Genomic DNA, 24593 nt, shown 5'->3' on the forward strand with positions numbered 1-24593 from the left:
TGGCACTTCACAGCGCTGAAACTTGCAGCGCTCGGGGGGGCTGAGTTCACACCCCTGAGCGAGAAAGTTGCAGCGCTGTAAAGTGCCAGTGTAGACAAGCCCTTATATTGGAGTAAGTGTCCACACAGGGGGACTGTATAACGAGATCAGTGTACCCAGGAAATCTTTTCCCTGTAGATAAGGCCTTAGTGATGGGAAAACCCCTTTCTCTCTAATACATGTGAATTTGTTACTGTTAAGTTTGTAGATATTGTCCTTCCCTCTCAGACGACTGAAATGCATTTTGAATCCACACACACAAATATTTCAGTCCGTTGCTGGGCATGTAGCAGTCACTGCAAGTTAACCCAGATTTTGTAGAGGTGACCACCAACTGAGTTTCAGTCGTTGCAGGTTCAATCAGTCCAGAACACCTTGCTGGCACAGACAGAGACATGTCAACCTGACAACTGTCACCTTTACCATCAGAGCTGTCAGCTCCCTCACAGGTTTCCTTCAGTTCACCAGCAGGCAGTCCAGGGGGAAATGGGTGCATTCGCGGGAAGACTCCCTGCCTCAGAGCGTGAGGAGTCCTAAGGTGCAAACAGAGGCAGTAGCACTGTGTGCTCAGGGTTGCTGTGTGTGGACACAGTACCTTCCCCTGGCTGTATAGGGGGTGAGCGAAGCCATCTTCTCTCTGCACTATTCTCAACCAGCAATCTACCTGTGGTAGCCAAACTGCAACTTGCAGCGAGAGAGAGCAAGCCGTGCAGGTGTGTCACCGGCTAGGACTGAAGCCTGGGGTCAAGATATAAATGGGGGGTTTCTTGTGGCGTTGCAGAGCTTAGCATCTTAGGGGACGTTAGCTAAGGGGATTATTTTTGGAAAGGGGCTTCTGAGCAGAGTGTATAGAGCAGACTTGAGAAGGGGGTCTCAGCTGGTGAGCTGAGGGCAGTTCAAGGCATTGTGGCTCTAAGCTACCCTATCAATAACTAATCGGATTCCCTCATTTGTGTTTGATCAGGTAAATGGTGTAAATCTCCGGAATGCAACTCACGAGCAGGCGGCAGCAGCTCTGAAACGGGCAGGGCAGACAGTGACCATCATCGCTCAGTACAGACCTGAAGGTAGGAAATTGCCAAGAGTGCTGACACGCACTGTAAGGCCCGGCTGCGGGGTCCCCTCCCTTATACACTAGCCCCAGCCAATCAAATCAAGGGCCCCACCTCCAAGGTGATCCTTAGTCTTTGACTTTTCACTGTGGATATGTCACCCTGGCTATTAGACATGGGGCTGGAGTGCTACATCTAAAGGCTCTTCAGCTGAAATTGCTCCCCACTCGATGGATGCTGCTCAGTGTTGTGTCATTGGGCCACCTCTAGCAGGAAGCATATGTTCCCCCTTGCATTGACATTCCAGCAGCCCCTTCTTTTTTGTCCATATATGGAATTGGAAGTACTGGCAGCTAGGCCTAGTGGTGACTTCTGCAGACATTCCTGGCTCTAAAGTAGTCTGTGAAGTTTGTTTCTCCATGTTCTGGAGGTCAGGCCTAGACTATGCACAGAGACCAGGACACACCATGCCCCTGACATGCTGGTTTTCTTGCCATCACATCTGGCTGATGCTATGGTTCAGCTGAGGTCACACGGTCCTTTGGGTTTGCACTCCCCTATCATCCTCTAGTCAGAGGTGGAGAACGAGTCTCCATCCCAAGTACAACTGGAGAGTGTCCACCCCTGGTGGACAAGAGTGATGCTTTTATTGCTCCTGCCCCCGTCGGCGCCCCCACCTCTCTCGGTGCACTCCCAGCTCCTGCCCCCCTCTTGACATGCCTGCCACCCCCACTCCTGTTGGCATGTCCCTCACCCCCGCCCCCTTTGGCACACCCCCCATTCCTGCACCCGCCATCCCTGCCCCTCTTGGTGTGCCATCCACTCCAAGTTGTCACTTAAGGTATCCTGAAAGGACAGTGATATGCCCGTGATCCCAAGCCAGATAAGGACACTCACCTCCATGTATCGTTCCCGATTCCCTCAGCTTAAGCTTGGTAGCAGGTTTACAGACTGACTACAGTATGCAGGGAACTTCCAAATTCCTTCAGTGACCAGCTAGACCAATGTTGGTGACCAGCCAAAGGGGGAACCCTTGGGTAAGGGGGCAACATCCAAGGTGTCTGGTCGTCTTCTCAAATAAATGTTGCAGCAGTAAGGGCAGCAGTGATGTAGGCTCCCACAATGTCAGTATCCCAAAAAATGGTCCTGATCCAAATGGACAGTCAGGCCTCGTCACATTTCACCCCCACAAGCTGCTAGGGACAGGCTCTCACCTCCCGCAACAGGAAGCTGTTGGCACGTGGGCTTAGGCCTCACCTTGCAGGTCATCCCAGAAGGGTGGGGAAGGAGACCGCAGCAGCAGACTGGCTCAGTTGGGTGGTAAAAAATGTGGGTCTGGTGCTTGACGTTATAGAGAAGATTGAGGCTACATTTTTATGCTTGGTAAGTCAGCCATCTTGACTCATATTCCTGTTACCTGACACAGATTTTCTGGGAGCTCTCTAGTCTCCACTAAATGGGGACCTGTTACAGATTAGTGATCAATGGCTCCATGTCTAGTTGGCAGCCGGTGTCAAGTGGAGTGCCCCAGGGGTCAGTCCTGGGGCCGGTTTTGTTCAATATCTTCATAAATGATCTGGAGGATGGTGTGGATTGCACTCTCAGCAAATTTGCGGATGATACTAAACTAGGAGGAGTGGTAGATACGCTGGAGGGCAGGGATAGGATACAGAGGGACCTAGACAAATTGGAGGATTGGGCCAAAAGAAATCTGATGAGGTTCAATAAGGATAAGTGCAGGGTCCTGCACTTAGGACAGAAGAAACCAATGCACCGCTACAGACTAGGGACCGAATGGCTAGGCAGCAGTTCTGCGGAAAAGGACCTAGGGGTGACAGTGGACGAGAAGCTGGATATGAGTCAGCAGTGTGCCCTTGTTGCCAAGAAGGCCAATGGCATTTTGGGCTGTATAAGTAGGGGCATAGCGAGCAGATCGAGGGACGTGATCATCCCCCTCTATTCGACATTGGTGAGGCCTCATCTGGAGTACTGTGTCCAGTTTTGGGCCCCACACTACAAGAAGGATGTGGATAAATTGGAGAGAGTCCAAAGGGGCAAAGGGCAACAAAAATGATTAGGGGTCTGGAACACATGACTTATGAGGAGAGGCTGAGGGAACTGCGATTGTTTAGTCTGCGGAAGAGAAGAATGAGGGGGGATTTGATAGCTGCTTTCAACTACCTGAGAGGTGGTTCCAGAGAGGATGGTTCTAGACTATTCTCAGTGGTAGAAGAGGACAGGACAAGGAGTAATGGTCTCAAGTTGCAGTGGGGGAGGTTTAGGTTGGAATACTAGGAAAAACTTTTTCACTAGGAGGGTGGTGAAACACTGGAATGCGTTACCTAGGGAGGTGGTGGAATCTCCTTCCTTAGAAGTTTTTAAGGTCAGGCTTGACAAAGCCCTGGCTGGGATGATTTAATTGGGGATTGGTCCTGCTTTGAGCAGGGGGTTGGACTACATGACCTCCTGAGGTCCCTTCCAACACTGATATTCTATGATTCTATGATTTCTGCCGTTAGAGAAAAGAGGGATTCTTGTTTTCAAGAGGTATCCTGCTGAAAACAATTCTGCTCCCATTTGCACACCCACCTGCCTCACAAAGGTGGGGACAGATCTAGTGTTATTTCCTCATTTGGAAAAGAGCAAAGGTGCATCTGTTCTCAGCTGCTGGAATGTGCACATGCCTCCTACTGGTGAAGGGGCAAACACTGCAGCGATCTGAATAGTCTGAATTCCAAACCATCCCAGGCCAGCCAGCCAGGGTCATTAACGTGACCAGCCTTCAGGGAAAAAGACTAATACACCAGGTCTGACATGCCCACAAGGGGATGTGTTCTTGCTGCATATCAGTCCCCATGTACATATCCAGGGATCTGCAGCCTTCTGTGCGTGGGACAAAGAGTCTATGTATTTAGAGATGGCATAAAAAAACTAGGGGAAAACCATCTTTCCCTGAGCCCTTGGAGGAGCTCTGCTTATTGTTGGTACAGGAGGGAGCGGAATGGGTTGTCCATCCTAATCCACAGCTCTGCGCTCCTCTTCGTACGTTTTACATTATCCCTTGTTCTGAAATTTAAGAACAGGTGAGGAGATGCAAAGAGAACAACAACTAATGTTTAGCTATTGTTCAAGAAGAAAGCACATACATTTCCAGAAATGTCAGGGGCAAATGGGAATTGGGGTCACAGGTCAAAACTTGGTTGGGTTGAGACTAGATTAGCTGGGGGACTGTAGGTCAGACCCAAGGCACATGAGCAGAGCTGGCTGAAAGCCCCACAATTCAGGGGACTGGGATGCTTCACCAGAGTTCTGGGGAGGAGATTCCCAGGATTGGCGTAGCAGGGAGTGCTGGAGGCCACGAGTGAGGTGCATCTGCAGAGTTGCATAAAGGAACACCCAGGATTGGATTAGCTGGGGGGGCTGCTGCTCAGGGTGACAGATTATACAATGTAAAACAAAACTTTATTTTGGAAAACATCTCTCATAGAAACTGCATCTGGACATGCTTTACTGACAGGTTAAATAAATCCCATTCCTCAATGACACCCACACTCAGCCCCCAGGGCCACAAGCAAGGGATAAGAATGTAGGTAGAACATGGGAAAGACTCATCTGCTTTACCATCCCTTGTTATATCTGACACAGTGGACTCCTGGGGAAGTAGTCAGGTGTCTTTGAGTAAGATTCAGGTGTGTAATAGAGCAAGTAGATTAGCCCTTGGCAGTGTCTTCTCTCCAGGTCAGTATGGCTCACTGGCCTGAAATACTGGTGTTTAATAACTTGCTACAGCTGGGCGCCCTCATCCTGCCCTGGGTAATCCAGGATCCCTGCAAATTAGCAGGACTTCATGTGTTCAGAAAATCTATTGGAGCAGCCCCTGCCAGGTGAAGCAAGGGGCCATGGGCTGAAACTGGAGCCAGAGCAGAAACTCTGAATTATTCTCATTTACAGCCAATCTAAAATCCTAGAGTCCCAGCAGGCCGTTCTGAGTATGTCTACGGTGCAGCTGGGAGCAAGCCACCCAGCCTGGGTAGACAGACTCAGGATATTGGGGCTGGAGCCTGAGAATAGTGTGGACGTTTCAGTTTGGCCTCCCAAACCCATCCAACTGCTTAGGCTTGAGAGGCAAGCTGTAGGCCAAGCAGCAATGTCCACGCTGTCTAGCCAAAGCTCCGTGAGTGGGAGTTTATTCCCAGCTGCAGACTCGTCTTCCAGGGGCAGCCGCCTCTTCAGGGTGGAGGGGGAGGTTCTACACAAAACGGACATTCCTGTGTCATTTCTCATTTAATAACTTAGTTTAATAGAGAGTTGTGGAGTGACTTGGAGCAAAACTAACGCCAAAAGTGACTTTCGCTCCCTGCACCTGCTCCCAGGGGGGTTTCTGGTCATCTGCAGGCAGCTCCACTGTCAAGGCTGCTCACTTTGGCTTTGCAGCGTTATTCCCAAAACGGCTCTGTCCCCCCATCAGCAACGACTGCGCTTTGAGTCCTTCGTCCTTGGTGTAACTGGGCCGAAGCCGAATTACACTCGGGATGAGTTTGGCCCAGAGCGGCTGCCGCTCCGTAAAAGGAAACGGTGCGTCGTGCAGGCAGGGCCAGGGCTGGGGCTGTCACCGGCGGAAAGTCCCTGTCGTGCTGGAACCAGACTTTCCTGCTCCAGACTTTCCCTCACCCGGGGGCAGGCCCCTCTCTGGGCTCCCGGGGAACGGACGCCCCGGGGGCAGCCGGCCGGTGATGGAGACACGCGGGGCCTCCGGCAGAGCTTCTGACCCCGCCGCGGGCACCCGCTTCCCCTCAGGAGCCGGGCGGTGCCGAGAGCGGGGCCCGGCCCCAGCTCCGGCTCCGGCGGGGCGGGCACGCGCGCGGGCCGCTCCAACCGCCGCGCCAACCGCCGCCTGACGCGGGGGAGGGGAGCGACCGGGCCGGCGAGGCGCCTCGCGCCACCCGCGGTATGGGCGGGGCGCCGTGTGTACAGGACGATGGCGGTAATAGGCCGAGCGCGCGGGGGCGGGGCTTGGGGAGGGGGTGGGGACCCAGGAGGTGAGCGGATGCTGATTGGCGGGAGGCTGGTCGGGGGGCGGAGCCGCCGCCGCCGCCTCCCGCCCGTGCGGCTTTGTGTCCGGAGCCGGGAGCCGGGCTGGTCCGGCGCGGGGCCGCCTGTGATCCGGTCTGCTAGGTGAGCTGGGGCCGGCCCGGGCCCGTCCCCCCCCCCGCGGGGCTCTCCCCTCCCCTCCCCCCCGCCAGCCCCCTCACCCCGGGGGGGTCCGGACCGGGCCCCTCCCCCTCCGCGGGGCTCTCCCCTCCCCCCCCGCCAGCCCCCTCACCCTGGGGGGGGGGGTGTCCGGCCCGGGCCCCTCCCCCCCCGCGGGGCTCTCCCCTCCCCCCGCCAGCCCCCTCCCCCTGGGGGGGTCCGGACCGGGCCCCTCCCCCTCCGCGGGGCTCTCCCCTCCCCCCCGCCAGCCCCCTCACCCTGGGGGGGTGTCCGGCCCGGGCCCCTCCCCCCCCCGCGCGGCTCTCCCCTCCCCCCGCCAGCCCCCTCACCCCGGGGGGGTGTCCGGCCCGGGCCCCTCCCCCCCCCCCCCCCGCCAGCCCCCTCACCCCGGGGGGGTGTCCGGCCCGGGCCCCTCCCCCCCCCCCGCCAGCCCCCTCACCCTGGGGGGGTGTCCGGCCCGGGCCCCTCCCCCCCCGCGGGGCTCTCCCCTCCCCCCCGCCAGCCCCCTCACCCTGGGGGGGGGGTGTCCGGCCCGGGCCCCTCCCCCCCCCGCGGGGCTCTCCCCTCCCCCCGCCAGCCCCCTCACCCTGGGGGGGTGTCCGGCCCGGGCCCCTCCCCCCCCGCGCGGCTCTCCCCTCCCCCCGCCAGCCCCCTCACCCCGGGGGGGTGTCCGGCCCGGGCCCCTCCCCCCCCCCCCGCCAGCCCCCTCACCCTGGGGGGGTGTCCGGCCCGGGCCCCTCCCCCCCCGCGGGGCTCTCCCCTCCCCCCCGCCAGCCCCCTCACCCTGGGGGGGGGGGTGTCCGGCCCGGGCCCCTCCCCCCCCGCGGGGCTCTCCCCTCCCCCCCGCCAGCCCCCTCCCCCTGGGGGGGGTGTCCGGCCCGGGCCCCTCCCCCCCCGCGCGGCTCTCCCCTCCCCCCGCCAGCCCTCCCCCCCCGCGGGACTCTCCTCTCCCTTCCCCCCTCACCTTGGGGGGGCCGGGCCCAGTCCCTCCCCCCCTTAGTCTTCCAGTCCCTCAGCCCCCGCACCCCCTCAGCCCCCCCTCACTTCGGCCCCTCCCAGGTCCCTTCCCCACGGGGGGTTCGGCCTGGGCCCTGCCCCCCGCTCACCCTCCCTCGTCCCCGGGGGGCTCGGCCAAGGGCTCTCCCCCACCCCCGAGGGGCTCCGCCCGTGGCCCCATGTCGCGCTCAGCCCCCCCCCGCCCATCCTAGGGGGCTGCACCTCAGAGCCCACCTGTGTGACCTGTCGCCGCCCTCTTCCTCCGCGGGCTGGGCCCTTTTTCCCCCCGCCCAGCCCAGCGGGTCTGGCCGGGTTGGGCTGGGTCTGCAGGAAGGAGTTCGTTGCCGGTTCACTGACAGTCGCTAGCGGCCCTTTGCTGGCTGGTCTGGGTGTCCCACAAGCATTCCTTCTGGACTCTGAGGGGCCAGCACGGAGGGGTGGGCTTTAAGGGCCGTGGTGATGGTCTAGTCTGATTTCCTGGGTAACACAGGCCTTAGCATTTCACCCACTGGTTTCTGCCTCAGACCCACGACTGCTGGTTGAGTTGGATGTGTCTTTTAGAAAGACATCCAGGTTTGATTAAAAACTTCTACTGTGGGAGAATACACCCGGTCCCAAAGTAAATTGATCCAATAGTTAGTTTTCGTCCGTGTTAAAAATTTACATTTTATTTCTGTTCTGATTTTGTTTAGCTTCTTCTTCCCATCGTTGGATCTTTTTCTGCCATTGTCTGATAGATTAGTTTAATCCACTGAATTAAATCAAACTGGAATAACGCACACTCAACTCCATATGTGGACACTTGTTCTGGAATTCAGGAATCACTGTTGCACTTTAAACTCACCCAACCTTAATCTGAATGAACTTTAAGAGTAGGCAAGTCCTAAAGTCTGGCATTTGCTACAAAAATGAACTATCACCAGAGCATAGAGGCTCTTAATAAAATGCTGTTTGTACCAGCAAAAGAGTGCTTTTGCCAGTATAGTTTCTACTGGTTCCCCAAAAAAAATAAGATACCAGTAGAAGCATATGTTGTTTGTATAACTGTGTCTGGAATGATTGTTCAGTTACAGAAATGTCCTTAAAAATCATGCCAGTAAGTGACATTACTGGCAAAAGTTTTTGGCTTAGACCAAGCCATTTGAAGGTGCTTTAGCTGGTTGTATTGGAGCCTGGAGTGCACTAGGCTTTAACTCTTCCAGTTTATATCTTCACCGCCAAAAAAAAGTGATTTCCCTGTTTTATAAAAAAAAAAAAAAAAAAAAAAAAGCCACCTAACTTGTGATAGGTCTCTTGCTGTAAAATTCTAGTGGAGACAAGGTACAGGTAGATTTCAGCGTGTCCTGAAGTGAGCACTGTATCCCACTCTCTGTTGGGCTTGTCTTGGGACCTGGCAGAAACCTTTTGGTATCCTGCAAGAGGGTAATTTCTGAGCTCTTGGGGTTTAGCCTACTGTCTTTCTTCTGGGTGTGGGGGTGCAGGGTGAGGGGATGGTTAAGTGACATGAGCTTTTCTGATCCCTGAAGGCTGATACTGGTGCCCCTTGGTGATGCTCAAGATGGCTTTGAAAGAGGGTGGGGAGGTAATGGACTTTACAAACACGCTGAATAGTCATTGTAGTTCCTTAGAGGGCTCTTCTGGCACCTGGATGTACACAGAGCTGCCATTTCTGGGGGGCACTGGGGCTATTCCTGTGTCTGAAGCAGGTGCTGGAGTGGCTGTGTCAGCAATGAAGAGGTACTCTCTGATGCCCATAGCTGGCCCTGCTTGGTGAAATCTGGAACCTGTGTGCTGCTTAGGAGTCAATCCTGTTGGCTCTTTCTCTGTCTACTGGAAGCAGAGTTTGTCGGGGAGTCTGAGCAGGAGTGTAGGTGTTTTGTTTCTGTGATGGGAACAGTAAATCTAGTGCCATGGTGATGCTGAGGAGAAGCCAGCAGTGGACTTACATGAGATCCTGTGAAGAGGCGAAGCTTGCCGACTGCCCAGGAGACTGAGCACAGAAGCGGAAGAGCTGATCCTGCTAAGTATGTGGCATTGATCCCTACTTAGTAATGTGCTAACCTGGTAGCTGCTGTAGCCCACTGAAATTAGCTGGCCCTGAGCATGCTGGGCTAGGTTGTTTCTCTCCAGACTACTGCCACAGGGAGACTAGGATGGATGGGGGAGATAGCTCTTAGTGTATTAATCAGTTTTCAATTTGAAAGGAGTTGGTTCTGAAAAGTCCAAAAGGGGCTGGAGGTCTGTGCTCAGGGGCTGGATCCCTGTGAAGCTTGAGCAGGTGGTAAGAGTCTCTCTTTAAAAGATGCTAATTAAACATTGCTTTTAAAATTAACAGAATTGCCTTTAATCCCCTCACAAAGGTGTTAACAGCCAAGTGGTGCTGCCTGTGCCAGGCTGAGTGGCAGCATTTGGCAAGGCAACTAATCTGAAGTGTCCCTGAAAAAAGGGAACAGTTGGGTTCGGAGACCTTACTTTGCATGTCGCTGGGCAAGGCAGCTGTTTGTTATCTACTGACCCACTGGAAGGAATAAGGACAGCCACACTATGTCAGAACCATGGACCATCCTGTCTGGGCTCCACAGACACAGGAAACTTGTAACTGAATGGCTTCATTAGCCATACAAATGGCTAATGCTTTGTTGAATCCTACTGAGCTTTTGGCCACCATGATATTTTGCTGCAGTTAGTTCCATATACTATGTGTTGTGGCTTTAAAATATGGATTTTCTTGACAGTTTTAAATGGTTCCCTTTGATTTCTTTGTGCCCTTATTCTTGTATTATGAGTGTAATAGGAACATCCCTTCTCTTTACCATTCTTCTATACATTTCTATCACATCCCCTCTTAGTTTTTGTCTTCTCTAGGCTCTTTATTCCTTTTCTCTTCATATGGAAGGCTTTCCAGGCCGTTGATCATTTTTGTTGCCTTTCCCTGGACCTCTTCTGTTTCTTCTATCATTTCCAAGGCAGGTGTTTTGGGGGAAGTGTTCATGTGATCCCTTCTTCTGTCACAAAGCCTGTCTGTGAAGGGAGGTGCTAAGGCTCTTCCTGGAGAAGAGCGCTTTGTGCAGCCCAAGGAGTATGGCATGTGGTGGTGTTTCAGGAAGTACTTTGTGCTCCTGTATTTCAGGTTCAGTTTGCAAAGTGAGATTTGGCAAAGAAACAAGCAGGTGTGGGCTGAGCATTTCTTAAATGTAGGAAAAGGCAGAATGAGATTTTAAAACAAGCAGCTGGTTACACAGCTAATATGTTGTTGGGGTTTGTAGCCCATGACCTTCGTGTACTGTATGTTACATGTCAAGTGTCATAATATGATGGCCTCAGGCGCACACGTGCATTAAAGACCAATGGAATGATCTGTTGTCTGCATGGAGAAAAGCAATATAATCCCTAGAAAAATGTTAGATATTGAAGAGGTGAGCAGAGCTCTAGACTGCTGAGGCAAGTCAGTCAGCTGAATGGCTACATGACCCATGTGCTTCCTCCGGATCAGAATCTGCTTGTGCTTTGCTGCTTTCAATCCAGCCTAGGCAGAAAGGATGGTAAGTATTTGGATGTGTGGGATTCTGCCTATAACTAAAACCAAAAGTGGAAGGCCTGGCCTTCTGAGGCAGTTAGGATCTCTTTAACTCATGGGAGGTGCGGGGAGGCCATCCTTTGAGAGCAGTTAGAAGGCAACAAATCAAAGCAAAGAGTAGTAAACTGCTAATCTGGATAGGTCGGTGTAGTGAGTATCCCAATACCTCCTCCTAGGGATGGCAATAAATTATAAGGAAATGCAAAATAATATGTCCAGACGTTCAACGAAATCATGGGTCAGTATTACAGACGATAGACTGAGAGCTCAAAAGAATTGGGACCCTAAGAACAACCCTAGAGAAGGAGAATCCAGTCAGAATGGCACTGGTAGCAGCAATGGTCCCTGCTTATGATGAGAACCCGTGATTGCAATGGGCATGAACACAAGACACAGGCATTTAGAAAGCAGTGGATATGAACTTTCCCTGTTCAGAGCCTGGCAATGCAGGCCCATAGGAAGGAGCTGGCAGAAACGGGCACTGGGCACAGAAGCTGGCAGGATGCAGGATCTGCAAACTTATCCCCTCCAAGCCCCATGTGATTGATTGCAGGAGTGGCTTGGGGTGCTTGCCTGGGGCTGTGGTAAGTGAATGCACCCTTTTTCATGCTGCTGAGTGCCAGAGCTCACACATGGAAATTCTGGGTTACTGCTGACACTTAGTCACTTGCCCAAATCCCAACAACTTGTGTATCTTCTTAATGCCAGGAATTCTGCTTCTCTTCACCCCAAACAAACAAGTCAAAGATAAAATCATGGTGAGGGAAGTTACTTCTGTCTTCTAAGCACCTGTGCATAGAGATGCTAGCTTGGTGCAAAGCCTTTGGAGGTTACCTCAAGTCTTCTAAAAGAAAAAGCCACTTCCAAGTGCTGTTCTGTGTTGTGATTATAAAAGGAGCCCTTTCATGTTTCTCTCTTTTCCTGTCAACTTCGCTGTACATGGGCACAAAGGCCAAGTTTTGGCAATGCCATAAATATCCAGGAAGGAGTTATTGTCAGGCATGTGACCCAAGCCAGGTGCTCCCTTCATTTTAAAATGTAAGAACTTTACTGTGGTTACTCTTCCTGCAGCTGACTTCAGAAGGGAACGGGAAACCATGGAGCAGGTACAGTGATTTTAGAAAGTCACATGGCATTTCTCAGCATCATGCCTCAACCCCTCTCCTCCAAACATACAGAGCGGTCACTGCCAGAGGTACATGCTGGACGCAGTCAGGAGAGATGAATGAATTAACCCCAAAGTTCAAAGGGAGAGACAGTAACGGCAATAAATAAGTCATTCTTTTCTGCTTTAAAAGTCACTGACTGTAACTTTAGCAAAGGCAAGTCACAGGTTCCATAAGTGAAAGCAATGGACCGTTACAGGAACTGCTCCCTGTCTTCCCGCTGCAATGAGGCTGCCCATGGATGGTCCCAGACCATAGAGACTTGTTCCGTGGAGTCTGAGGCTGTGGCAACGTACTCCGCAAGCATTCCCACCTCTCCTCAGAGTGTGGTGTCCCTTCCCTGGCTTTACAGGTGGATGCAGCCAGCCTGTGCCCTGCTGAGGTTCATCCGTCCTGGGCAGCACTTCCTGCTAGAAATAGTCATTATGGGTCCTGTTGAGTTTTGCTACACTAGGTATAATTCACAGTCGCTTCCTTGCCCACTGGATCTTCAATCTTATGGGATGTTGGTTGGCTCTGAGCACAACTCCCACGGGCAGGGCTCCTTGTATCCTCAGGAGCGGCTCCTTTCCAGCTTTTACTGTCGCTTTGCTGAGACTCTCCTTCTCTTTTCTCACCTGGCTCCTTGATGGCTTTCATTTCCTCCTGTTTCACTGTTTTCTGGTGTCCTAGAAAGCAGCTGTTCAGTGACATGCTGTTGACCAGTTCCTTTTGGGGGTTGGTGGAGAAGCCTAGGTTGGTAATCTGTAGGGGACACTTAGTATCACCAGCTAAGGGTCCAGTGTCATAGTAGGTGAAATCTAAGAGAGCCCTTTTGTACTGGGCCAGAGACCCACAGTCTGCAGAGTGCAATGTTCTTCATGAAGTGACATTTAGTGGGAGGGAGATTCTGGGCCCAGTCACTTGCTCAGGTTGACGTGCAGGGCTTTGCTGCTCAGTACAGGAAGCTGCTTACCGACAATTCTATGCAACCTGCAGCTGAACTGCAGGAAACTATGCAAACAGGCATGAAGATCTAACTTAATCCCAGAAGTTAGGCCTGCAATCCCAGCCCCTGATCTTAACTGATCTGTACTAAATCGTCACAGCCCACGTGGTACACGAGGTCCTATACTGCTCTTGCACACTTATGGGACTCCTGGCAAGTCCTGCTTCAGCCACAGCTCTGGCACTGATGGGTGGCAGTTGTGTCCTGGGGGGTTGCTTTTTCTTGGGGCTGTTGGGTTAAGGCCTAGCTGCTTCGCTGTTTTGGCTTCGCTCACTGAATGCGTTTACCATAGAAACAAAGAAGAAGGAGTGCTCGGTTCACAATAAACAGGAGCCCACATGGAATTGTAACGAAGGCCATTAACACCCAGGCTCATTATTCCACTGTGGGGGTGGAGAGGCAGAGAGAGATGCAGACAATAGCCCAATGGATTTCTATTCCTAGAGCAGCATGGTTTGGGGAGTTCCAGTCCTTTCAGGCTTGCTGTGGAAAGAATTCTGAGCACAGAGATTTCTTCAGGGTGGGTGTGGGGGTAGCATTGCCCTGTGGCCTCAAGAGACAGATCTCTACTTCACGAGACTCGACAACATGCAGCATGGCATATATGTTCAGGTCAGTAAGCCTGCCTGGCGAGAGGAATGGCTCTAGAGGCTCTTCACCAAGGTGCGAAGTAGAAACAATAAATCCTCCTCCTCTCTTAATGTAGGACTTAGTGTCCCCAATTCCCTGGCTCAGCTCCCCAGTGAGACATTGTATACAGCAGTGACACTTAAATGGAGAGGCAATGTTATTTGTTACCATTTTGTCAGATGAGTTGTGTGTTCTCTTAACAGCCTGCATGAGAGCATGGGCTGGACGGGGAGTAAGCCTACTGCTCCTCCCAGCTGTGCTGGGGACTAGCTTGCAGTGTAGCAGTTCATGCTGATAGCCTCTCTCAGCTCCCAGTCCATAAGCAAAAAGAAAAGGAGTACTTGTGGCACCTTAGAGACTAACCAATTTATTTGAGCATAAGCTTTCGTGAGCTACAGCTCACTTCATTGGATGCATGCTGTGGAAAGTGTAGAAGATCTTTTTATACACACAAAGCATGAAAAAATACCTCCCGCTACCCCACTCTCCTGCTGGTAATAGCTTATCTAAAGTGATCACTCCCCTAACAATGTGTATGATAATCAAGTTGGGCCATTTCCAGCACAAATCCAGGTTTTCTCTCCCACCCCCCCCTGCCCCCACACACAAACCCACTCTCCTGTTGGTAATAGCAATAATGTCACGCCTAACCTGGTGGCTGAACTTTGTGACTTTGTCCTTACCCATAACTATTTTACATTTGGGGACAATGTATACCTTCAGATCAGCGGCACTGCTATGGGTACCCGCATGGCCCCACAGTATGCCAACGTTTTTATGGCTGACTTAGAACAACGCTTCCTCAGCTCTCATCCCCTAACGCCCCTACTCTACTTGCGCTATATTGATGACATCTTCATCATCTGGACCCATGGAAAAGAAGCCCTTGAGGAATTCCAGGGCCTAATAACATCAGCCACACTATCAGAGGCTCGTTCACCTGCACATCCACCAATGTGATATATGCCATCATGTGCCAGCAATGCCCCTCTGCCATGTACATTGGTCAAACTGGACAGTCTCTACGTAAAAGAATAAATGGACACAAATCAGATGTCAAGAATTATAACATTCAAAAACCAGTCGGAGAACACTTCAATCTCTCTGGTCACGCGATTACAGACATGGAAGTTGCGATATTACAACAAAAAAACTTCAAATCCAGACTCCAGTGAGAGACTGCTGAATTGGAATTCATTTGCAAATTGGATACAATTAACTTAGGCTTGAATAGAGACTGGGAGTGGCGAAGTCATTATGCAAGGTAACCTATTTCCCCCTTTTTTTTCCTATCCCCCCTCCCTCATGACGTTATTGTTAAACCCTGGATTTGTGCTGGAAATGGCCCACCTTGATTATCAAACACATTGTAAGGAGAGTGATCACTTTAGATAAGCTATTACCAGCAGGAGAGTGGGGTGGGGGGAGGTATTTTTTCATGCTTTGTGTGTATAAAAAGATCTTCTACACTTTCCACAGTATGCATCCGATGAAGTGAGCTGTAGCTCACGAAAGCTTATGCTCAGATAAATTGGTTAGTCTCTAAGGTGCCACAAGTACTCCGTTTCTTTTTGCGAATACAAACTAACACGGCTGTTACTCTGAAACCAGTCCATAAGCAGTCACTCTCCCCAGCTACCTAGCCACCGAGCAAACATTGATTTGACAGTCCCAAGAGGTCCTCTGCCAATAAAGTACCAAGTGAAGCTGGGTCCCAGAGCAAATACACTTGAGTGAGTGCACCCTGTGCCTTTCCCACCAACCATACACCCTCCTCATAATGGGACCTCAGCTCTGACTCCTCCAACCAGGGCCTGGACTTGCTAGCCAGCCACCCATTCCTTCCTGGGCTGGCCTTTCTTCTCCTCTGTTCTTTTCCCATTCCCTATGCCCCTGCCTAGTGTGCAGTTCCCCACCCTGGTCACTTAGATCCGCTCAGAGAGGGTGCCGAGCATGGAGAAGAGGGCTTTGCTACTGCACTGCTTGCCAAGTATGTGTGTGTGTCAGGCGAGTGGGAGACCGAGGCCCTGCCCAGCTGTTCCTGCCCAGGCTGTGATGGGCAGCCTGGGAATCAGGAGCCTTCACTCAGCTCAGTATGCGCTACTCTTAGCTAGCTGCTCAAAATAAAATCAGCGTTGCTGAACTGGGGTGGCTGCAGGTATTGTAGGGCCCTCCTTGCTCGTCTGTCTGGCTCCCACTCCCAAACCAGTAACAGCCCCCAGCTGCCTTGGGCTCTCTGTTTTGCCTCCACTCAGCTTTGGGCTCTTTGACCCTGTAACGGGGCTTGGAAGCTAGGCAATGGCACTGTGAATGGGAGTGGGGGAGCTTACGCAGCAGGAATGCAGGGCCTTGCAGGAAAGAAAGCTCTGAGTGGCGGGTTAGAGGTGCAGGATCAGAGCACCTTGGTAGCCTGGGCTCTTTCCAGAACCAACATCTTTACTGCCTCTCTAGTCATCTGGAGAACCGGTCATTGCCTGGTGTCCTGAGCAAACGCTGGTCTAGTCTGCTCTAGTGCAAGGGTGTGTCTCTCTGCACAGTGTGTCAGGGACACTGCTCAGCACCTTGGCCTTTGCTGTAGCTAATGGTTACCGGGCTGGCAGCAGTAGAGAGGGAGTTGGGAGCTGGAGCAGTCCCCTCCCCTTTCCCATCCCTACTAGTGAGCTGTTCCACACTGATCCTGCTGCTAGTTAATATTAAACCTGCTCCCTGCCCCCAGCCCTTTCTGGCTGTTTGTCTCCTCCTAAACCAAGCCATTGGCTTTCTCTGGCAGGAATTAGGTTCATCTGTCAGCAGGCAGAAAGGGTTTGTGTGTAACAAGGGCTGGGAGGTCCTTGATCAACTCAGGACAACCTGTGGGAAAGGCAGGGAGCTGGACTCCTCCCCCTTGTGATGTGGGAGACAGGACAGCTGTGACCCAGTGGAGTGCTTGGGTATGTGCAGGGTGCTGCTTCTCTGAAATGGGGGATGCCACATTTCATCTGGCTCCTCCAAATGGTGGCCAGACTGAGCTAAGCAGAGGGGGCATCTGGTGGGGATCCTGGGGTAGGAAGCCATGTGTGACCCACAAATAATGTTCTAGCCCAGGGATCGGCAACCTTTAGCACACAGTCCATCAGAGAAATCCGCTGGTGGGCTGGGCCAGTTTGTTTACCTTCCGCGTCCGCAGGTTTGGCCGATCGCAGCTCCCAGTGGCCGTGGTTCGCCGCTCCAGGCCAATGGGGACTGAGGGAAGCAGCATGTGCTGAGGATGTGCTGGCCACCGCTTCCTGCATCCCCCATTGGCCTGGAACAGCAAACTGCGGCCAGTGGGAGCTGCGATCAGCCGAACCTGCGGACGTGGCAGGTAAACAAACTGGCCCGGCCCGCCAGCAGATTTCCCTGATGAGCCACGTGCCAAGGGTTGCCGATCCCTGTTCTAGCCTCTTATAGGCATAGGCAGTAAGTCTGGATCTCGGGGTCTCGGTCTGTTATTTCACTAGGAACACTGCTGCAGCTGGCTGGAACGCCAAGGTTGCTTGTTAGCCTCTCCCCGAAGGGACAGACAGACACCTACTGTCCCGGGAAACTCAGTGGTGACTTGTTCCACTTGTGTAAAAAGGCAATTGCTGGGCTCCAAACTGCTTCACCTGCTGAGGGCAAAAACAGAAAGCTTTCCCCTTAGACTTGGGTAACCAAAACAACCAACTGGGTTGTACTGGGCTGTTTGGTGCCAGCCTGTATGTGGCTCTTTGATTTTAAATTAAACTGGCAAAAAATCAACTTCCTGATTAAAAAGCAGATGATGATGTTTGAATGTTCTTGCAGCAAATGACTATGCTGTCCTCTTGTCAGCATATGGTACAGGGTAGTGGAGATCTGCCTTTCCAGGCTCTATCTTTTGATTTAATACACTTGTAATGAAACCTAGTGAGTAACGCTTCTCTGGAAAAGGGGATGTCCTGTGGCTGGAGAAGTCTTTTCTCTGTCTCATGACATTCCGTTCAGCTTTTGCTGAGGTAGGCTGTTAAAAATTGCCAGTTTCCTTTTCACTTTTGTGTTCCTTAAGAAAACTGTGGAATAACTGAACAGGAACATTGTAATGCTGGGCTCCAGCTACTGTAGCAGCAACACATGCCATGCTGGCAATACCTTGGAGCTTTTGGCCCACCTGTAGCAAGTGTGGGGCGGGGAGGGGACGAGCCAGACCCAGCAGCTTAAGTTCCCTTTCTGGGGGCACCACATGGGAAAGGAGCTCCTGCGACTCCCAGGTAGGGGAAGAGAAAGAGAGAACTAGCTCAGGTTTCTCCTAACCACCCCATGGAAACCCGTTTTCCTTTATTCTCTCTTTCTCCTCTCCAGAAGAGCAGCCTTCTGCTGCCACTGAATCCTGTAGCTCAAGTGGTAGCAGTCTGTGCTTCAGTGCTGAAGGTTCCACATTCAACCCTGATGATGATGCGTGGTGGGGAGGTTGTTACAGATGTGCATAATATTTAACTCTTTTAAAAAAAACACATCAGGAAATTGCATGCCAAAGCTGTTAAAAGAACACTGTTTAGGATGCAAAGACAAACACTCAAAAGTTAAGTAATGCCAAATGTACGGTTGCCTATACAATTTTAATTTGGTCCCTTTGTGCATGTGTGTTATGATGCTGTCTTTGATTACATGGTCACATCCTGTTTTTTCCACAGGACTCCTGCTTCCTGTAGTGCCCAGAAGAGACTCTCATGGGGGCAGAATTAATTCTGCATAGGCAGGTGTAAAACTGGCATTTCCTAACTTTAGTGTGCTTGACTTTGCAACCTAAATGACATTTTAAGAGGCATTTTGTTTGGCTTTTGTGTGCATAATTTTTTTTTTAACTTTGGGCAAAATATGTTTAGTTCCTGGGGAGTGGGATGGAGGACCAGGGAAGGGTAGACTTTCTTGACTTTATAAAAGTCCTTATGACCTTCTTGTGAACATCAGTGGACATGTGTAGTGTAGCTTTGGGGTGTCATGCAAGCTAGCAGAGCTTCAGAGGCCTGTTCTGTGCATCTCCAGCTCAGACCCTTTGTTTTTTAGCCTCACTCTGGCAGTTCAGTATAAAAAGGTTGTTCCAAGAATGCTACGGCTGCACAGTTAAGTGGTGGAAAGTCAGGAAATGCCAAGAGTTCAGGTTGCATAACCCTAACCCCGCCCCCTTTGTGCATTTGTATTGATATGGTAGTCTTTAATGATATTGTCACATACTGTTATTCAAATGCCATAATACGTATCTTTTTGTACAGCTTTGCTAGACATGTGCAGTATCTTGTCGTTGTGTATGCTAGGTAATCAATCCATGAAAGCTTTCTGAAGTAGCACAGTGAATGCTGTTATGTACAGCATATGACAGAAGTTACAACATACTCCTGGTCAAAGTTATGTAGTGTAGGTGGGCCCTGGTCCTGTGCAGAGCCCCATGGACTTCAGTGGGGCTGTGCTGACACAGTCTGCCCATACGCAGCTCAGTGGAATTCCATGAGTCTCAGCTGTGAACTTCGCTCTGCAACGAACAACCTCTCTCAGCCCCCGAATTGCATGCAAGGATGGATGTGCTGCTGGTTTAACAAGTAGTACATTGCTGACAAAATTACTGTAGCTACCTTATAGTGAAGAGAGCTTGTCTAGAAAGTCTGTCAGTAAAGATAAGGTTGAACCATTCTGACAGAAATCCCATGAAATTACAAGGGTGCAAAGCCTTTTATGCTGTTGGCATGTATCTAAGGTTACTAAAAACTCTGATACTGGTGTATTTGAGAGAGTGCGTGACCATGTAAACTATCAATGCACCTGCACAGGGGACAAAACTAAAGACACACCATCAGCTTACACACCATATGGTAACTTAAATTTCCCCCTGATTTGTTTAACGAAAGCATGTTAAGGTAACGCCAGGGGACACGAAAACTGAAAGAAGAGGACCAATAGGTCTCTGTCCTCCATGTGCTTCCTGTGTGTGACAGCACAATGTGTCTGGTCAGTGTCTCTGCTTCCCCTGTTGTCTGTGTGGAGATCTCTCAGCAAGAGGGGAGAGGAGAACATCCTAGAGAAGGGAAGTGTGTCTGGAAAAGCTCACATGTTGGCTGGGGTCTTGCACAGGACCTGAAATGACTTTTCAGTCGTGTGGGTTTTTTTGTTTTGTTCTGTTTTTTTAAACAGAATCCTAGATTCAAGTTGCTTCCGTTCCTTTGGCATTTTCTGACTCTTGCGTGTTTAACCATTCAACCCTACCATTATACAGCTGTAGTTTTTTGGCTGGATTAATACTTTGTGAGAAGGAAACTGGTGCAGCAAAAGGTAGAACACAACAGCAACATGACCATTAAAAGGAGGGAGAGTGTCTGGGAGATAAACGCTGAGTCTAAACTGCAGTGCAAGAAACAACAGTATACCCTAAAGCGATCAGAGAAGCCGCTCTGCTCTGCACTCCAGGTCCAAGTGCATTTCTAAGGGTGTCTTCAGCTCTAGCAGCAGCTGCCCAGACTTTTTAGGAAAAAAACAAAAGGCCATCACTTGCTAAGTAGCTGCGGTAGGCCTGTTTCCAAGGAGGGGACTCTGGGAGCCCTGGGCTGCAAAGCAGGAAGAATTCAAGCCACGGAGCACCACTCAGGTTGGGGAGTAGGGTTGTCTCCCCTGCTCCACACCTATAACCCTCAGGTTCCCTGATTCTGTTTCTCTCACCTCCTTGCCCTGCTCAGGATCTTGTCTTGCACTGATCCTCCCAACTGAGGAAGGCTGCTCTGCTCTGTGAATCAGCAAGAGAATGGTTAAAACATAGAGTTCCCCTAACCCCATGTGACCTGAGCATGCTCTGTCTGCTATGCTCCCCACCCAGCCAAGGCAGCTTGGCACTGAATGAGTCTTGGTTTTGCTCTTGGCCTCTGGATCTATCTCTTGGTGGAATCTGTGGCTGTATTTTGTCATCAACATATGTGAATGGTGCCTCCGTACTGGAAAGAGGCAGAAAGGGCCTGTATATGCGATGGTAAGGACACAGCTTTTCTGAGCGTGACAGATGGCCTGGGCAGATGTTTCCCCAGGAGTGCCTGCTATGCTGGAGGAGTGTGGGGGTGTCTCTTTCTCATGGGATTTGTGGGCTGTTGGTAAAACATACAATTTTATCATGGATTCCATGGCCTATGTGACTTCTTCTGCTTCAGCCCCTGCTGCCCGCGGCCGGGCCGGAGGAGCTGTGAGGTCCGTCCCATCCGTCCATGTCGTGTGTGTGTGTGTGTGTGTGTCTCTCCCCCCCCCCCCCCGGGGCTCAGACTGTCAGTCCCTCTCCCCCCCCCCGGACAACCTGTCCATGACTTTTACTAAAAATAACTGTGACAGAATCTTAACCTTAGCTATTAAGTATCTCCAGCAGGAAGTGACTTTGTGTGTTCGCTGTGCTATGGCTGGATCAGTGGCTTCCTTTCTTTTTATTGCCCCTGAGGAGCTTCCTCCTCCCCTAAAATCAGAATTTGAGGGATGGTGCTAGTGAGAGGAGAGTGCTGTGGCCCTTCTGCCCTGGAGTCTGGGACAGGTGGTCTCAGTCCCACTGTTTACAGAACAAATGCTCAGAAATCCCCTAGTGAGTGAGTGGCAGCACAGGAACAATCTTTCTCTAAGCTGCTTCTGGTGAGCAGAACCTTTGTCTCCACCCTCTGCCTTCCTTCCCCGCCCTTTACACCCAGCTGAAGGTCAGCCTGGTGTCTGATGAGGGAGCGGGGAGGAGCCTCAGGTGTTGGGAACGAGGTTGCAAGCAGCTCACTGCAGGGTCTTGCCAGTTTCTCTGGAGCTCTCCCCAGCCAGTGAGTTACTGTTCAGCTTGTTCTACAGTTCCTGGGGGGAGGGATATGCAGTGAATTTGTTGTGTTCGTCCTCCTGCCTTCTCAGAGCTGAGGCTTGACTTTGATTCTTCCCAAGTCACCCAATCCCAGCTGCCTGTGTGCACACTGACACCCCTCTGGTGTGAGAGACAGGCTGGGGACCTACTTCCAAGGGGGTCCCCAAACTAGGGAGGCCTTTGGAACTGGAGAGTGAGCCCAGCTCCAGTGTGAGCTGTGAGCCCAGGGCTGCTGGTGCCCGCGGAGCTGCACAGGACTTTCTCCTAGCTAGGCTGTTACCTTGCTGTAGTATCCCGGCACCTTCCAGGGTGCGTTAAGTGACACGTTGGTCACGCCTTCTTCTGAAATGCTTTGGTAAAGAGTCTATGCTGCTACTGGGGAGTAGCTGGCTGGGAGCAGCAATGGGAGACCCTTGCAGTGGGCTGTTGCCCTGTCCCCAGAGGGTGCAACTGCTCCTGCCACTAGCTGGCTGGCCCAGCACGAGGATGCCTGGTTCCAAAAGGGTCATTCTCTGCAGCACAGGGTCCTGCACTAGGAAATGCTGTGTACAGCACACCCCTCTCTTCACTGGAAAGGTGATCACGTTTGGGAGCACCCGGGCCCGTGCACCTGCTGGCAGCTCTCTGAGCAGGGCAGCAGCAGATGATCCACTGCTCAGCTCTTGGATCTGCAGAAGTGCTACACAACAGGGATGACTTCTCATCCGTCACTCAAGAGCCTTGGTCTGTGCTCGAGGATGGCAAGCAGTGGGCTCCCTCCCCACCACAGAGAACTAGTTGTTTTGCAGATAGACTAGATTTGGGGCCAAGGAGGCAGTGCCTGCTCTTTGTTCCTCATGCCAGCACCTCACGCTCACACATCTGAGCAGAGAGATGGATCTGGTGAGATGCTGCAGTTTTATCCTCCCCTGTCCTGTGTCTGGGTCAGAGAGAAGTTGTGTCCCCTCCAACTAGGCTGCAGCTGCCTCCTTTCTGTGAAGCTTATTTAATCTAGGAACATGCTTTCTGGCTCTCCCTGCTCCGTGGGACTGGGATGGTTTGGTGGGGGTATGACAGGCCAGCTCCAACCCTTCACTAACCATCCCTCTCTCTCCGTAGAGTACAGCCGCTTCGAATCCAAAATCCACGACTTAAGAGAACAAATGATGAACAGCAGCATGAGCTCTGGGTCGGGCTCGCTCCGGACAAGCGAGAAGAGATCTCTCTATGTCCGGTAAGGTACACTTCCTCACCCTTTCCCAGGCTCCCAAGGAGGGAGCTGCAGGGAACCCACCACCCACCCCTGGGGCTGCTGAGGTTTGGGTGGCCTAGTTCAGATGCTATGGGTGAAATCCTGGCCCAACTGAAGTAAAGGCAAAACACGTATTGACTTCATTGGGCCAGGATTTCACCCCAAGCCTTCCCTTGGTAAACTGCAGTGTGAGGCCGTACTGCCTGGTGCAATGCCCCACCCCTGCTGCAGTGAAGTGTCGGGTGCTCTGTCTGCCCTTTGGAGTCACCTACTGTGGGGGACCTCTGCAGTGACTAGCTCCTGCTGGGCAGAGGTCATTGCAGTTCAGGCCCCACCTCTGAGCGTTTATACTAGGCCAGTCTCTGTGCAGAATCTCTTCCCTTTGCGTGCAGCACCCCAGGAGAGTTTTCTCTTCACCAGAGGGCAAGGTGGCTTTTCACAGTCCAGAGAGGCAGTCCCCTGCCGTGGTGCATATGTGCCCTCCTCAAGGGGCTCCCTTCTGGCCAGGCCTGAGCAGAAGCTGGTGACAAATGCAGTTTTGTTGGAGCCCACTGAGGGCCCTGCAGGCTGTGAGCTGCATCACCCTTCTTAACCCAGGGAGGAGGGAGCTTGGCTGAACCTGTCTTCCTAGAAATGTCTCTGGCCCCCAGGCCATGCCTGCTGAGGGGAAATAGAACCTAAGTGCAACCTTGTAGCTTGACGATTCAACCCACCGCTCTGGCTTCCACAGCAGCCCTGACTAGGTCCGTTTACCTGTGCAGAGTCTGTACTGTCCAACCTTTGCCTCATTACAGCCCTTGATACAGATCACGCTGGAGGCATGTGGCCAAGTGCATGGGGAGCCGTGACTTTGGTGCCTATAATACCAAGCCCTAACGTTGCACTGATGTAGCCCTTGCATTGCATTGAATCTCTAGTTCCCCCTTTTTGAGATGCATTACTTTCTAGTGCTGGTCTCTCTGCACAGAGCCTGTGGCAGATCCAGGCACAGGGCAGTGTTATCTCTGACTCTCCAGGGAGTGGGCCATTTGGGACTGAAAGGACCAATAGGCAATAGGAGGAGAAATTCAAGTGAGTCTGCCAGGGGCTGGAGTGAGCACTAACCTGGAATCCTGATGTCCGAGATCTGTCCTCTCTGCGTGGTCAGGGGTGCCCTGCATTTTCCCTTAGGAGGCACTTGGGGCAGGGAAGGCAAGCAGGTGACACTCAGAACTTGGCGCACATCCTAGCAAGCCAGCCCCGTGGTGCAGTGAGCCCCGCTCGGGCAGAGGCTGCAATGGATGCCGTGGAAGATGTAAAGCCCCCAGAGCTCATCTTGGCATGCAGTGCACAGGGAATTTCTGCTGGCTGCGGCTGGGGGTGTGGGTTCATACCCTGAGTGGGGAGGACTGGAGAACTGGGCCAGGGCTTTCACTTCTGCTGCACCCCCAAGGGCTGTGGTCGGGGTGTAGGATGCTTTCTGTGGAACTCCTCCCCTCTTCTCCTCCCCTCTTCTCTCCAATACATCCCTGAGGCAGGATCTGGCTGGAGGGGAGGGGAGCTCTTAGCTGGATTATTGCTTTGATCCCTGGACATGCTTATAGGTCAGAGCCAAGCTTGGAAGAGACGGGTTAAGTGACAGCTGCTATAGCCCCTTTATCCCCCCCAAGATCCCTGCTGTAGCACCGAGGGCTTCCCCTTACAGGGATCCAGCCATGCCCCCTTCTCTTTAGCCCAGGGCTGTGTGAGTGACTAAGTGTTTTCTTAAACTGCTAATTAAAATAACCCTACACATCTCCACCCAGCACTGTCTGTGCCGCAGGAGGGAGTAGGGCCTCTGGCTCCAAGCGGGCTTCCCAGAGGGGAATCTGCCAGCTGCAGTAAAGGCTG

The 24593-nt window shown here is 52.1% G+C and overlaps 1 protein-coding gene across 11 annotated transcripts in view; it reads left to right on the forward strand.

The window, feature by feature from the left end:
• Positions 1–24593, forward strand: part of DLG3 (discs large MAGUK scaffold protein 3) — a 180353-nt gene that overhangs the window by 123985 nt on the left and 31775 nt on the right. For 9 of the 11 annotated variants that reach the window (XM_073358605.2, XM_073358606.2, XM_073358607.2 and 6 more), the window contains 2 exons: positions 1004–1106; positions 22592–22706. In XM_073358605.2, coding sequence (XP_073214706.1) covers positions 1004–1106; positions 22592–22706 — 218 coding nt within the window. Of the gene's footprint in view, positions 1–1003; positions 1107–6159; positions 6267–8829; positions 9323–22591; positions 22707–24593 lie in introns of those variants that run through there. The other 2 variants (XM_073358615.2, XM_073358616.2) reach the window with 2 other exon arrangements.

Source organism: Lepidochelys kempii, chromosome 9, assembly GCF_965140285.1.
Source record: "Lepidochelys kempii isolate rLepKem1 chromosome 9, rLepKem1.hap1, whole genome shotgun sequence".
NCBI lineage: Eukaryota > Metazoa > Chordata > Testudines > Cheloniidae > Lepidochelys > Lepidochelys kempii.